We start from the raw sequence: 17,201 nt of genomic DNA, 5'->3' as shown, positions 1-17,201 counted from the left end.
ACAGCTTTAATCTGCCAGGAAGTTTCATATCAGCGCACACTCCGCTGCAGAGTGAAAATCTCATTCTGGAAACATCCCCCAGGCTGTGGCTAAGCCATGTCTCCGCAATATCCTTTCTTTCAGGAGTGCTAGTTCTGCAAGGTTCGCAGAAGAGCTTCTGTAAAGTTTGGAAGGTAGGAGACGGATACTGGCAGAAGTAAAGCTGTGAGCACCGGGCGTGAGTCGTGCTTCGGTAGCTCAGTTGGTAGAGCACTTGCCCGCGAAAGGCAAAGGTCCCGAGTTCGAGTCTCGGTCGGGCACACAGCTTTAATCTGCCAGGAAGTTTCATATCAGCGCACACTCCGCTGCAGAGTGAAAATCTCATTCTGGAAACATCCCCCAGGCTGTGGCTAAGCCATGTCTCCGCAATATCCTTTCTTTCAGGAGTGCTAGTTCTGCAAGGTTCGCAGAAGAGCTTCTGTAAAGTTTGGAAGGTAGGAGACGGATACTGGCAGAAGTAAAGCTGTGAGCACCGGGCGTGAGTCGTGCTTCGGTAGCTCAGTTGGTAGAGCACTTGCCCGCGAAAGGCAAAGGTCCCGAGTTCGAGTCTCGGTCGGGCACACAGCTTTAATCTGCCAGGAAGTTTCATATCAGCGCACACTCCGCTGCAGAGTGAAAATCTCATTCTGGACACGCTGTAATGCTCGTAGCCGTTAGTGACCTCTGAGATTGGACACGGTGAGCTACGAGAAACTAGATGTGCCTTATGCAATTTTGCAGAAAGATTGGAGTGGAATTAGCCACTGCAGAAGTTTACTGGCAGGAGGTTATAGCGTTGCTCTTAGGAGGCCAAAAGAAGAAAAATTGTTATTTTATATTTTTTTTTGAAAAATGTCGAAAAAGTGAATATTTTGGTGGGCCACTTTGAAACAGAATCAGGGATTGTTTACACTATTATAATAACGTACGTTGAGCATTAAATACCTGAATAAGAGCATCAGATCGATTTATTTGAGATCGTTCAGAAGAAACATGATCATTTCTCTGCATTTTTGTAGTCGCGATGTAGTCATACGCGGAACAACACTAAGGGACCAGAAGATTTATAGACCTTTAAAAAATGCAATACTACACAATTTAAAAAAAGAGTTGATTCACAAATAGTAGGAAAACGATAATGTTCCTTCTGCCTCATGCTGCGTTCGGCCCATCAGCGTGGTCGTAATTTCTGGTGGTGAACTAACACAAAATAATTATCGTTCAAGTAAATGAAGAGTTGGAAATGATCAAGGTTAATTTACTTAAGAAAGCACACTTATCTTAAACATACGTTTTTTTAATGCTACGTACCTTTTCATGTTAAATTACAATAGTTGACCATAGTGGTTAAATACTTCATACATAACAGTCAAAAGGTCCTCTTGATGCCGTCTGTTCGTAAATAGTTACAAGAAACTACATGTTTTAAGACTGGAAAAATAACAATTAGCACATTTATTGAATATTTTCACATGAAATATAAAATACGGATGTGGAACGCAGCAAGTCCGCGTCCGCCTTACATGAAACACAAACAGTGAAAGATGAGGCGCCCAGTGCCTCATTTGTCTTAAAACAACAGAATTCTTTTTTATATCATTAATCGATACCATGTACATAGACATTTATAGGTCCCACGCAAGAACGGAAAAGATAGAGAATAATAGATTTCTTTTACTTTACAATTGTTCGATAACTTTAGGCCATCAGGCGTTTACTATTGAGTGTATATTAATGTTTGAGAGGCGAAAATTACTAATATTACAAGGTGTCACGAGAATATACAGTCGCAAGTAGACCGGGCTCTGCACGGTCGTGTGGCACTGCCGAACCTCTTCGGCGTTTGGTTCTGGTGGATCGTACTGCATCTGCAGCAGCAACTTAGGCAGCAGTTGGCACCACAGTGACACAACGAACTTGTACAAATCGGTTGCTTCAATTACAGCTCCGACCCAGACGCCCTGTAGTGTCCATTCCACCTACCCAAAAATGGCTCTGAGCACTATGGGAGTTAACTTCTAAGGTCACCAGTGCCCTAGAACGTACACATCTACCGAGCGAGGTGGCGCAGTGGTTAGCACACTGGACTCGCATTCGGGAGGACGACGGTTCAATCCCGTCTCCGGCCATCCTGATTTAGGTTTTCCGTGATTTCCCTAAATCGTTTGAGGCAAATGCCGGGATGGTTCCTTTGAAAAGGGCACGGCCGATTTCCTTCCCAATCCTTCCCTAACCCGAGCTTGCGCTCCGTCTTTAATGACCTCGTTGTCGACGGGACGTTAAACACTAACAACAACCACCACCGTACACAACTACTTAAACCTAACTAACCTAAGGACATCACATATATCCATGCCCGAGGCAGCATTCGAACCTGCGAGCGTAGGAGTCGCTCGGTTCTAGACTGTAGCGCCTCTACCCAAAACTACGACTATTTATGACTGCAGTGATGTCAAGTGAGAGCTCGTTTGAGGACACGATGGACGTCTTTTGTGCTTTCTTCTGAAAGCTGTTTCTGTCTCTGTGCCAGTAATGGCCCATGATTATCCCAAGCACCCCGACTACAAACTGATACGTCACTCTGGTGATTCGACCTGTTATGACATTCACGAACAGCATTCCAGGGGGTGCTTTCCAACAGGATAGCGTTCACCTACGTATAGCAATTGTAAACCGACATGTTATTTGGAATCGACATCTTGTTTTGGCCTGCTCGATCATCAGATCTGACTCCAAACGAGCACATATCGATGGTAGGCAATGGAAATTTCATAACTCCATATATCAGTGAAAACTCGTAATTCCAGTAGCAGCATCTTGATCAAAGGGAGATTTGAAAGTCCATGGATTCCTATAATCTGTGATTAGTTAGACTTCTACAACACGGTTACACATATAGCAACTTAAGAAAACATTTTTCCTTCACCTTCAAAATTTAATAAAATGGAGTTACGAGATTTTCACTGCCTTCATTTTACATTTGCAACAGCCTATTTCGTGCTTACATTAACCTTCATGTTGCATTGGTAATCACTTCAATCTGTTACCTAGACAGATATATTCCCGAACTTTCATTACTCAACTTTATTTTTTGGTGTTGCGATTTTTTCCTGTCAGTGTAATTAAAATGCAGTTATTCTCAGAGATTCAGTGTTGGCTGTAATTATCGTATGGCAGCGATTCTTGGCAGATATGCTAATGCGTTAATACGGAATCGAATTCCTTTCCACTATAAATCCGTTCCGCATTAACGCATTAGAATATCTTCCAACTTCCACTGCCAAACGATAATTAAGGCCCCTACTTCTTACAAAGACAGTCACTGTAGTATCCACCGGTGCAAGGCTAGCAGCTTTCGATAAAATTGCTCCCCTGCACAAAAATTACAATAATTGTACGAGTGCAGCTGAATGACATATGGGCGACGACATACAAGAGTTTAGGTCTGGCTGTGAAGCTTGAGTGGATAGCTGAAAAAGTTAAGGCTACCGCTCCCGACAGACGGGAAATCATGGTTCCCGTCTCGGTATGGAACAAATTTTCAACGTCGCCGTTCCATTGTACAGAAGAAGTTTGCGTATATTCACAGCTGCAAATCCAGTTTCTGTATTTCAGAGTAGTCTCTCACCTATATCTACATACTATGTAGGCATTGTACAACGCATGCCAGGAGAAACTCCCAAACTAATAAGGGAACAACACTTACTCTTTACCGTCGATTTCGTCCAAACTTATGGCAAGTGTATGGCTTGGCCAGGAATGAAAGGGACAAACGTGGAAGCGCCAGATGGCCATTTGTTTAGAAAAAATAGCATTTTTGGCGCCGGTCGGCTCATGGACCTTATCCCACGCACTTAAATCGCGTGAGTCGGAGACAGACACCCACATGCACATACTGGGAAGAAGGTTCCCCAGAAGACACGTATTCTTCTGTGGGAAATATGCGTACAATAGACATACATTACATTTAAACTAAATAATAACATTGTATGCATGAAACAGAATGCGTACCTCATATGTTCTAAAACTCGGTGCATAAAACTGGAATTTTCCGGTGCTCAGACCTCGGGTTCTGATCGTCATAAAGAAGTATGGTCAAATGTTTTGAATAGAATTTGGACTAGGTACCATTTGTACATCAAACAGAAGGATCATCTTACTGTCACTATCCTACTGTACAGGGTCAAACTATGAGTATTACACACTTCTTCCTGCTTAGACAAATGGAGAAAATCGGTTGGTTCTTTTTGTATCTGCTTTAGTCTACGGTAGGTTTCATGGGACTTATGGAGGCACCATTACTTCATGGGCAGTTCCTCGGGAAACCCCTGAAAAGTTTTTTTTTTTACCGTACTTTCACCGTCACCAGCGGACCAAAACCCAGCTCAGGGTTCCAATACGGCTCCGCACAGCAAATGGCATGTTCCCAAGTCCCCGACTCAAACAACGTTCAAAATTTATTGGTATCTTTATCTGTTTTCAGAATACATACGTTCAAAGTTACCCTAATTCTACATGTAAAATACGGCACGAGGCGCAATGTACGTAGTAAATAACCGCAGTAAATTGCTCAAATTTTAACGGAATATTCTCTAGGCATCTATCGAAAGGAGTCGTCTCCCAGTTTTCAAAAATCATTATCCGTTATCGAGAAACATGTTTTTTGAGTACCAAAACTCAGCCACAGATTCCAAAGGGGTTACACATTCCAAATGGCTGTAATTTTTACAATGTATTTATACAATCCCTATGTCGAATAACCTTGAAAATTTCCTTCGCAATTCCATCCGTTTCCGAGACACAAACCTTCAAAGTTACCCTACATGTACACGCAAAATACTCTCGTAAGTTGCGGTGCGAGGCAAAAACGTAGTTTATAAAGTGACGTAGCGTGGAGAAATATGCTGTAAATTGTCTCTGTTATCAGCTGGGAACTTCATGTTGTAGTACTGAAGCACATGCAAATTTTTCTGCACTTGCAATCCGGTATGAGGTGTAAAATTAGTTTCGCGTCCCTTCAATTTCACGTACGCAAACTATTAAAATTTTACTGACCAATACATTTCATTTCATACGAGTTACATGCCCTGCTGCAGCAGTGAACCAGAGGAAAAATGCAACTTCTGGACCACAAAAAATGCGAATATGTTCATGTTTCTTTAAATGAGTATGACTGAAGAGTGGGATGCCAGCCACCTCATCTGCCTTCCTAAGCACCTTTCAAAGATTTCCCAAAAACTGTGGCATGCCATCATTTTCGCGGTTTTTTATGCTCGGGGAGGAGAAGACAGTGGTAGTTGCAAAGAGATGGAAAAGTAATAAACACAGGGAGAAAATGGACAGTACTTGTGTTATAGAAAGAGCGAACGAGTCAATGGCAGTGTGTGTGTGTGTGTGTGTGTGTGTGTGTGTGTCAGAGAGAGAGAGACAGAGAGAGAGGAACAGTGGCAGTGGAACATAACTGACTGTGAGAGAACAGTGCTAGGAAAAGATTGTAGGAGATAGTACAAGGGGGACGGTGGAGAGGAATAAAGAGACAGAGAAAGTGGAAGGGGATTAAGGCCAGTGGTAATGAGAGACTGAGTACATGACACTGACACGAGGAAGAGACAGATTGTGCCAGTGAGAATAGACAGTATCAGTAGGAAGGAAGGAAGGAAGTATTAGAGAGCAAGAGTCAGATAGTGACAGTGAGGACAGTGATAACGGATAATGATTTTTGAAAACTGGGAGACGACTCCTTTCGATAGATGCCTAGAGAATATTCCGTTAAAATTTGAGCAATTTACTGCGGTTATTTACTACGTACATTGCGCCTCGTGCCGTATTTTACATGTAGAATTAGGGTAACTTTGAACGTATGTATTCTGAAAACAGATAAAGATACCAATAAATTTTGAACGTTGTTTGAGTCGGGGACTTGGGAACATGCCATTTGCTGTGCGGAGCCGTATTGGAACCCTGAGCTGGGTTTTGGTCCGCTGGTGACGGTGAAAGTACGGTAAAAAAAAAAACTTTTCAGGGGTTTCCCGAGGAACTGCCCATGAAGTAATGGTGCCTCCATAAGTCCCATGAAACCTACCGTAGACTAAAGCAGATACAAAAAGAACCAACCGATTTTCTCCATTTGTCTAAGCAGGAAGAAGTGTGTAATACTCATAGTTTGACCCTGTACAGTAGGATAGTGACAGTAAGATGATCCTTCTGTTTGATGTACAAATGGTACCTAGTCCAAATTCTATTCAAAACATTTGACCATACTTCTTTATGACGATCAGAACCCGAGGTCTGAGCACCGGAAAATTCCAGTTTTATGCACCGAGTTTTAGAACATATGAGGTACGCATTCTGTTTCATGCATACAATGTTATTATTTAGTTTAAATGTAATGTATGTCTATTGTACGCATATTTCCCACAGAAGAATACGTGTCTTCTGGGGAACCTTCTTCCCAGTATGTGCATGTGGGTGTCTGTCTCCGACTCACGCGATTTAAGTGCGTGGGATAAGGTCCATGAGCCGACCGGCGCCAAAAATGCTATTTTTTCTAAACAAATGGCCATCTGGCGCTTCCACGTTTGTCCCTTTCATTCCTGGCCAAGCCATACACTTGCCATAAGTTTGGACGAAATCGACGGTAAAGAGTAAGTGTTGTTCCCTTATTAGTTTGGGAGTTTCTCCTGGCATGCGTTGTACAATGCCTACATAGTATGTAGATATAGGTGAGAGACTACTCTGAAATACAGAAACTGGATTTGCAGCTGTGAATATACGCAAACTTCTTCTGTACAATGGAACGGCGACGTCTATGCTATCGGGGTAACGGATGCCGCAGCGGAAAGAGTGCAGGCGGGCAGTCCGACGGTCGTGGAATAGAGTCCCTACACAAAACCACATTCTATTTTCAAGCCTATCTCTCCCAAGGCTCCGTAACACCCATTCCTACAAGGGAAATATGGCCAGCCGTGTTCGTAAATTCCGTACTATGATCGATGCGCTGGAAATATGTAGATAACCTAATTTCATCGGTATAGGACGCTGTCTGGTATACTTTGGTATATATGATCGAACGGATGTACTGCACAGTCATCTGGCTGCATTCGAAGTCTCGTATATGGTAGCTGAAAAGTAGTGGAGGAATGATTTAGCGATGATGCAAAAATTGGGCAGCATTCTGCTGCGTCATTGGCTGGCATTTAAATTATGGAACAACTGGTTAAATTGCTAAAACTGATCGCACTATCAACTGCAATGTGTATTACCGTTCATCACCCCATATTAACAGTGTCTTTCTCATCCCATCTGTCCATTGATATGCTGTTGATTACCACATAATGATTGACTGACACATGAAGGGCGCCTTGTCATTGAGAAACATCGCCTCAGTGTTTTATTTCTACCAACCTATATGTTGTGGGAGCTACATAGTTTACACAAGATGTTCGGCTTTCTGCGAGAGGCAAAGAACGAAAACATGTTAATATCGGTTTAGCGGCTAACACATCTTCGAACTCATGGCAGAACAACAATGTGTATGGTGATGTACATAACTCCAGTCATACACTACTTGAACGTGTTACAGCCGAAAAAACAATGTATTAAACTGTTTATCAGGGAGCAATAAAAGAACACTCTCTTGTGATTGATAGTCTACTGGATATAGTCTTCTTCCAGTATAGTTGACAAAACTTTATGCAGATATATACAAGCTTTTGAGCATTGACCCTATGCCCCAATGGAGTGACACATGTATATATAATATGCATGCAGACAGTATTTGTCTTTTTAATATATCAGAAGAGAGACGTGTGGTAAAATCTTATAGGAAGTTCTATTACAAGGAGTGTATTAACTGGTTAAAGTTTGGATACAGATAATTTGGCGTCGGCGGTGACACTGTAGAGTCTTGTACCAGGGGAAGCAAGGGAGAGGGTGTTGTTTGGTGGCTGGTATACTCTTTCTACAACACAACTGCACACATTTTTAACACGGTTCTTTATTAACAAGAACAAGGAGCATCCATGTGTTGTGGTACAAACTGTTCCATAGCAGTTCACGTTAGCCTCACTGCTGGTGAAGTACAAGTCCCACCATAAACACTACACTCTCAAAACCTGTGATGTGAACTGACAGACGCCAACTAGAATAGTGACTGATACTGCGACTGATCGACTGCGACTGACTTTGATTGCGACTGAGTCTGACTCTCTGACTGGGATCTCCAGTCTGCGGCGGGTTTTAAATACTTGCGGTCGCGAGGGCATTGGCGGGCGTTGCTTGCTAGTCTGTCGTTGGCCTCTCTCCTGACAGGCGCACTTGCTTCAGTGTCTACTACCAATATTCTAGCAACCTCTTTGCTGACTTGTGTGATGCCGGCAGCTTACGCCAGCACAGATATTTCTCTCAAAACTACATCGATTTTGCTCACAGTAGAAATCAGCTTTATCTACTTTCGTGAAAACATGATTCTCTCTACTATTATTGTCACGATTACGTGTTTAAAAAACAGGTGTTAGAACAAGTCCTGTGTTCTTTCTTACTTCATAACCTCTAATTTAAAGTAGACACAACTTGAATTATATTCCGTTGTGGAACCTAGAAATGATAGTGCTTTATTTCCCAATATGTGAGTGGATTGCGTGAAACAGGCTGTCATGATCAAATTGCTTTCAAAATTAGAATACAAGACTCTGCTATATGATTAGCAACTTTACAGACATGTCGGTAGAGAGGAGTTATGGAACAAAACTGTCAAATGCAAGCATGCAGACGGAAACTGCTTTCGATATAACGGAAGACAGAGAGATATTCAGTAAAATCTTATAGGAGGTTCTATTGTAAGACAGGCTCTCACGATTTCTTTCGTAAACACAGGTGAGATCAGATTGGCATTGATAAAAGATGGACACGCCATAGTGTTCAAAACAACAACGTCTTCTTCAGTTATAGCATGTTGTTGTCGAAGGTAAAATGATTGTGTTTTTTTTCCGACATGTGAGCCAATGGCATGAAAGATTCTATTCTCTAATATTATTTTACGTGTCTGAATTGTTTCTAATACACATGTGCCTGACACTTTATTTACTGATTTGAATGCAACAGATGCTCTCAGGTTGTGTAATTTGTCCATCAAGCTGAAAGAAATTATCTAATACACATGTGTTTCTTTCTTTGGCATGTAAATTCTAGCTTTTTCTTTTCTCTGATGATGAAAGCTTAAAAATAACGCTGACATCCTGCAGTGATAGACAGTTTTCTCAGCAAAGTTGTGGACATGTATAAGGGGTATATAGCCCAATCATTTGTAACTGGAGGTGGTGCACTTTGATGGATGTCGCAAAATAATGATCGGCGGATTGTATCATACAGTCGAACATAAAAACTATTCCGATTTTTCTCATAAACTAAAGGAAAATGGACTGCCCCTATTTTCGTGGAAAAAGGTCATTTACTATCATCGCGATTGTTTTTTCCTTTCTAAAAGGTGCTTGATTATAAGAGATGCGTTGATGTTATGAACAATTCTTCTCCATCGCAGAAGTGCGATCGCTTACGGTGGAGCGGTGTGGAGGATGGTCCTGTGTGAGTGAGATCGCCGATGCAGGTGTGTTTGACCAGGGTGGCGGTGGATAGGGGCGGGGCATCAGTCACGCAGTAACTCCTTCACAGCTAAGCTTGCCATCCTCCAATCCATCTGTGGCCGGTCAGCGGAGCATGTAACCTTGCGACTAAAGCAACCAACAAAAAGAGCAAAGCATCAAGATGGGGAGGAGGAAAGGAAACGTCAGGGGTTGACAGGAAATGTGATCTTGTTTCAGTACAGTCAAATACACTGAAGCGCCAAGAGAACTAGATTAGGGATGCGTATTCAAATACAGAGATATGTAAACAGACAGTATTCGGCGTTGCTGTCGACAATGCCTAAATAAGACATAAAATGTCTGGCGCAGTTGTTAGATCGGTTAGTGTTGCTACAATGGCAAATTATCAAGAGTTAAGTGAGTTTGAACGTGGTGTTATAGTCGGAGCACAAGCGATGGGACACAGCATCTCTGAAGTAGCGATGAAGTGCGGCTCTTCCTGTATGATCATTTCACGAGTATACCGTGAATATAAGAAAGCGGTAAAACATCAGATCTCCAACATGCTGTGGTCGGAAAATGATCCTGCAAGAATGCGACCAACGACGACTGAAGAGAATCGTTCAACGTGATAGAAGTGCATCCCTTCCGCAAATTGCTGCAGATTTCAATGTTGGGTCATCAACAAGTGTCAGCGTGCGAACTGTTCAACGAAACATCATCGATACAGGCCTTCGGAGCCCACGGACCATTCGTGTACCCTTAATGACTGCATGATGCAAATCTTTACCCCTCGCCTGGGCCCGTCAACAACGCCATTGGACTGTTGATGATTGTGAACATGCTGCCTGGTCGGACGAGTCTCGTTTCAAATTGTATCGAGTGGACGGACGTGTACGAGTATGGAGACAACCTTAATAACCCATGGATCCTGCATGCCAGCAGGGGACTGATAATCTAGATATGACTCTGACAGGTAGGCATCCTGTCTGATCAGCTGCATACATTCATCTCCATTGTGGATTTCGAGGGACTTGGGCAATTTCACCAGGACAATGCGACACTCAACACGTCTAGGACTGCTCCAGAGTGGCTCCAGGAACACTCTTCCGAGTTAAAAGACTTCCGCTGGCCACCAAGCTCCCCAGACATAAGCATTATTGAGCACATCTGCAAGGGATGCTTTGCAACACGCTGTTCAGAAGAAATCTCCTCATACTCTTACGGATTTATGAACAGCAAGATTCATGATGTCCGTTCCATCCAGCACTAATTCAGACATTATTTGAGTCCATGCCACGTCTTTGTTGCGACACTTCTGCGTGCTCACGTCGATATTAGGTGGGTGCACCAGTTTCTTTGGCTCTTCAGTGTACATAAAGAACTCTCTACAACGTTCTGTGTCGTCCCATACCATTGATTGGATGCTAGCATCAGCCAGGCTATGGAATTACCGTTCAATACGTGTGCTGCCGTTAAGATCACAACAGCCGCGCGAGATTAGCTGAGCGGTCAAGGGCGCTGCAGTCATGGACGGTGCGGCTGGTCCCGGCGGAGGTTCGAGTCCTCCCTCGGGCATGGGTGTGTGTGTGTTTGTCATTAGGATAATTTAGATTAAGTACTGTGTAAGCTTAGGGACTGATGACCGTAGCAGATTTCACACACATTTGAACATTTTTAACATCACAACACAAATGGCTGTGTTTGGAGTCGTAATGCGACTGAGTAGCAAAGTACGCTGATGAATGTCGTTGCGTTATGTTCAGCAATGCATCAGGGTTTTTAGTACTGCGGATAACAATCATGGAGTGTGGGGCGACCCGTGGGGAGATCACTTTCTTACAACGTTTGGGAGAGGCGCACAGCAGTGTTACTCAGGGCGTCACGATGTGGAGAGCCATCAGTTGTGATCAGGGGAACTTGGTCGGCACAGCGGTATACGCCACTGACACCCTGTGTTCTTATTTGCTACATCTCATATGACAGTCGTGTGGAGTCATTTTTCAACAGGACTATGCTCGTCCACACATAGCGCTCTTCTCTACAAAACGTTCGTGATGTTGAAGCTCTTCCACGGTAAGCTGTATCCTAGATCTGTCATTGATGAATATGTGTGGGACCACGTCAGATGTCAACTCCGTCTCATTTATATTATCAAAGATATCATGGACCATTTACAGCAGTTGTGGACCAGCTTGCTTCAGACAGAATAGAACGGCCTTGTAACCCTCTTCCCATTCGAATCAGTGCGTGCACCCAGTCCAGAGCGGGTGCTACGTTATGCCTTTAATAACAAATTTTTTCGCTATTTGAATCAATTTTGTAATCACTGAAATATCTCCAGAAGATCTCTCTCTCATGGATTTCGTTCCCGCCATCTCTTCCGGATGCTGCCCGTTACATTTCACACACGCACATACGCAGTATGTATGTAAATGGATGTGTGTGTGTGTGTTGCGAAGAAGAGTAAAGTTCATGCATCTCGCCTTAACACCACACCAGCGCTTCGACTGGGGAAGTGAATGTGTTCGTAAGTTTGTGCGCTTGATTGTGTAAATTTGGAGTCTATCTTTACTGTGTTGTTAGACATTTGCTTTTTTGAAATTTTCACTTTAGACAGGATCAAGATGGTTAAGTGGAATCAAACCGAAAAGTTAGTTACTATACAAATATCTTTTTTAGTTGACTGTTATGTCGCTTAGTTGGTCACGTCAATACCTTAAGCATGCACTGCACTCAAGATGGCCACGGATAACTCTTGGGAGTTCTTCCTCTCTCATTATGGTTGTTAGGTTTATCTTCCTTACATTGTCTGAAGGATAAGAGATACAGGCAGGTCTCTAAAACATTTGAACCACAACAGATATTTTGTCTAAAATAAGAAGAAGGAAATAATTTCTAATGTTTTATTAATTTACTGAGTTATCTGCTGCTGATCATAAAACATGAAAACAGGCAAAACATGATTGTATATTTAAGAAGAAAGACGACTTCTTTCCTATCCGTTGTTATTTTGCAGTGGGACACGGACGCCAGCCACATCCACTTGGGTGGCGTGCCTAGTTGACATATCCAGAGATCCAGTCTATGTAGGAGGAGACCCTGGTGTAGATGGTGGGGTAGCCTCGACGGGCACAGCCGTATGCGTACGACACGAGGCCCACCACCTCTCCATCCACGAACAGCGGACCGCCAGAGTCGCCCTGCAACACCAACATACACACATACTTCGCAGTTGCCAAATATGTCTGAGAATTGGATACACATCCTAACCTCCATCTCCCCTCTCTCTCTCTCTCTACACGTCTTCTTCTTCCCCCTCCGTAAGTTCACATCCTCCTCCCCTCTCTGTCCAACTCCTTGTATGTTAACATTGCAAGCGAATCCTTGCCTGGGAACTGAAGTCGCTTAAAACCATTAGTTAAATCTGTTGGGTTCACTAGTATATGGGGTGTGATGGAGACCTCCCCAAGCTGCTTGGTCTGGGAGGATTGTAACTTCAATGACATTATTTAATACAGTTTTAATCTGTTAACGGGTAGGATTACAATTTGGCAATGAATACAATTTTTCCGTTTTCTGTCACAACCACCTGCGAGGAAGAAAATAAAATAGTAAATTGTTGTGCATACAACTGTTGTCTAAATTTATGTACAAGGAAAAAGAGTATATTTGGGAAAGCATTTGTCCACTGTTTTAACTGCCCTTCTATGCAGCTGAAACCATCTACGAGGAAGAAAACGAAATCACACATTTCCAAAACAGAGAATAGTATTTTCTCTCTCGTAGCGGTTTCTAACAAAAAAGTCTATAAATTTCTGTTTCGATAGAAATCAGTCAATGTCGGCCTGAATGTTCACTGTGGTATCATGTAAAATTTTAACGTAAATTGGTCGTATGTGTATAATGAAGCCTAGGTATCGTGTAAAATTTTAAAATAAAGTGGTGTGTATAATGAAGCCTATGTTCATCTGAATGTTTGATAAATGTGCAAGAATTTGAAGCAAATAGGTCAAGAACTTTTCGAGATTTTTGATAACAACATTAAACAATCACTTTTCTTTGTATAGCAGTATAGATTATTCACAGCGTGACAATTATTGAACTATACTAAAGAAAACGTAAATTAGTTACAAATTATGGCGTGCACATACTTTATTCAACATGTAAACGTCACTAGAGATATTTGGATTTAAGTTATGACACGTTCGACATTGGCGACGATGTGCCGCGGGCGAATAGAGAAATTTGCATGACCCGCTGAAGTCTTGGAACATCTATGTCGTCGACGACCTCCTGAATAGCTGTTCTCAGCTCAGCAATGGTTTTGGGGTTACTGCTATACGCGTTGTCTTTAATACAGTCGCACAAAAAGGAGTCGCATGTGTTCAGATCAGGAGAATATGGCGGCCAATTGAGGCCGATGCCAGTGGTCTATGGGTACCCCAGAGCCAGAATGCGGTCCCCAAAGTGCTCCTCCGGGACATCAAACACTCACCTGCTTTGATGGGCTCGAGCTCCGTCTTGCACGAACGACATCTTGTCGAAATCACACTGTGGATAATGGAGATGAAATCCATCTTCCAAAACCTTGTGACTCTATTGCTACTCGTATTACTGAAGTCATTACCATCAATTAACTAAATTATAACACAACTGGCGTTGTATGCGTACATCCCTCTGCTTCCTGAAAATGGGGCTGAAGATAAGTAAGATAAAGTCGGAATGGGTTATATTCTAAGTCACAGGAATATAATTAGCTTCAGCTGCTTGTGAGTATTTTAGAAACTACCAGATCTGGCAGCCTTCGTCGTACAGATAATGCCACAAGCTCACGAGCAGAATAAGTCTGCTGGTAAATTATCAATTTTGTGAAGTATCTGATCCCTTAAAAGTACCATTTGTAGTTATATGCCTTCATTTTAACACAGCGTACAGAGCAGGTTTTTGATTAGAGCAATATTGATGGGGCATTATAGAGGTGGAGGTAGCTTTCCTCAGCACCTTAACTTTCAAGGGGGTCTGGACATTACTCTGATCAATGGGTAGCGAGAGAGATCTGAAGCGCGGTCGACACTATCTCCCAGTTAAACATATCTACTACGCAGATACGTTCGCAGCGATTTTCCATAAACACAATGGATAAACGTAACAGACACTTTAGTCATTAGTAATATATTATTCGTCACTATTTACAACAGTCTTCCGATGCTGGGGTAATTTTTCGATTCCGTGACTGTAGAAATCACATGGTTTTGAGACGAAGAACTCGGAGTGCATTATCATCCGGAAAACAAGTACATTGAAGATTGTTCGATAGGGAGCGGAAAAGGTAAAAACCTGAGGGTGCATGGTCAGGTAAATCAGGTGGGTCCGGAATTATTTCCCAACCCAATTCCCAAGCAGTGTTTAGTAGAATACGTCCGGGCGTTATGGTGGAGTAACATCACTTCACACACTCTTCCTGTTAGTTGATCGTGGATTGATTATGTAAGACGTCTAACTTGTTGACAATAAATGTCGGGGAACCAATTCGCAGTTCACCACACCGTCGCTGTTCAATCAGATGCGTAACATCATCTTTTGTGGGTGCGCGTAGGTCTTTGTACGGGAAGTTGTTGCTTTGTTTGGGCTCAATGACTCATTTCTTTTCCTATGTTAGCATAGAAACACCATTTCTCGCCACCAGTTACGAAACAGAATAGGAATGGTCAGTGTTGTCCACGAGCCAGTTGATAACGAGCAAGTGGAGATGAAACTATGGCCACCCGCTGATTTTTGTGACTTTGACTTGGAGTATGCGATACCCATTTTTGAGCCTTTTCATTGCATGCAAATGTTGCACGATGGTGGAATGATCACATGCTCCAGTGCGCTGACGTGGATCATTATGGATCAATGCCCTTCAACAATCTTCATCAAACCCCAAAAGTCTTCCTGAACGATCCTCCTTAAGACAAGGACACAATTTTCTTGCCGTGCTCTGTGCAAAGGCATTACCCCCAGTAACTGTGCAAATGTTTCTGGCCGCCTCCGCTGCTGTCACCCCTCCACTGAATCAAAAAGAAGAACACGTCGGAAATGTTCCAATTTCTCTACCTGGCACGCAATTTTCTAGCGTCCACAGCAGCACTCACTATTACCAAATGACAAAATGACAATATGTAAACTCAAACTGCAACAGTGAACTAAAATGAAAAAAAGACAGTGGCCAATACACCCACAGCAATTGGAATACCAACGTGCAAAACGAAAGCGCTACGAATGTATGCACCAGTAAATAGATTTCTATCTTCTACACCCACTACACTAACACACGCCACAAAGTAAATTAAAGAAAGAAGGACAGTTAGATTTAAAGCTTTTATGTTGACATTCAGATCATCGGAGACAAAACTATAAAGAAAAAAATACTAGCGCGCCGTTTCAGGAATTATTCCGACATTCGCATGAACAATAGGAAATCAATGACAAACTTAAACCGGAAGTTGCAAGCGAGGGACTGGCCTTGCTTCCCAGAATATGTTTGCAATAAAACTGCGCAACCTCACTGAGCATCAGAAAGATATTAAGTGTGTGCATATCCGCCGTGTTCGAACAAATTTTTAAAAAAATGTGTGTGAAAGTTTCCAATGATCCATTATAAGTGTTACGAATATGGGGGTGCATCTATGTATAGTAGGAAGTATCTCAGAATGGTGATACATGCATCCTAAACTTTAATGACACGTTGTGACATATTGCACGACATGACAAATGCTATGTTGGATAACATGATAGCATGTGTCACGTTGTACGACACGACATCATTGCGTTACTTGACATGTTGCATTATATTACATCAACTGGATACTAATACTGACAAGTAAAAATACGAGAATATGTCAAGGTATCTTGATCTGAAGCTGCCAGATAAGTCGAAAAGCAAGTTCTTTTCTGTTAAATACTTGACTCTGCCTAGAACATTTTCGCCTTTTTTGTTGTATGATACAAGCATTTTTCATTGTGGTACGCGTTACGAATATAAATAGATTTAAAGTAAACATCACATCAACAGCTATAAACCGATCGAATTCGCATTTGCTGAACGAGTCGCACTCACTTAGTTCTTCAGGTGAAAGATGAGGGCAAATATTGCATCACTGAACTGTATTGTCGTATACATGTGAATTGGCAGATACGTTTTGTCTGACAAAATCAGTGTTTACAGAAGTATTTTTTGCAATGAGACTGACCAACATAAGCTATACGAATTCATTAGGGGCGTCGTAGGAGAAAGCGATCACACAGCGACTTCCCTTGAAACGCCACAAGGCCCTTAAAATTTGTACCAAATGAAATATCATCATCGAAACAATAATAAACCTTTTCTAGGCCATACTTAGCAGTCATTTCCTTAGCCATTTACTCTCATAGGAACGAGTCCATTTTCAAAATGTGTTTTCAAATCGAATGATAAATATCTCTTGAGAAATCTCAGTTCCTGTTCTAATGTGTTCAGTGCGGTTAATGTTGAAGAACTCAGATGTCAGACATCATTTACTCTCGAGTGTCACGCTAGCTAATTACCGCCAGATATAATTGCTTTTTTTCTGTCCGCTG

The 17,201-nt window shown here is 42.3% G+C and overlaps 1 protein-coding gene across 1 annotated transcript in view; it reads right to left on the bottom strand.

Moving 5' to 3' along the window:
• Positions 1-12,491: 12,491 nt before the first annotated feature.
• LOC126268227 (mite allergen Eur m 3-like) overlaps positions 12,492-17,201 on the bottom strand; it is a 65,700-nt gene continuing 60,990 nt past the window's right edge. Inside the window, exon 7 of the mRNA XM_049973871.1 lies at positions 12,492-12,802. Coding sequence (XP_049829828.1) covers positions 12,659-12,802 — 144 coding nt within the window. The 3' untranslated portion in view covers positions 12,492-12,658. The remainder of the gene's footprint in view (positions 12,803-17,201) is intronic.

This window comes from Schistocerca gregaria, chromosome 1 (genome assembly GCF_023897955.1).
Source record: "Schistocerca gregaria isolate iqSchGreg1 chromosome 1, iqSchGreg1.2, whole genome shotgun sequence".
Classification (NCBI taxonomy): Eukaryota; Metazoa; Arthropoda; class Insecta; order Orthoptera; family Acrididae; genus Schistocerca; species Schistocerca gregaria.
Note: the sequence above shows the minus strand (reverse complement) of the source record. Positions and strands in the feature narration are given on the sequence as shown.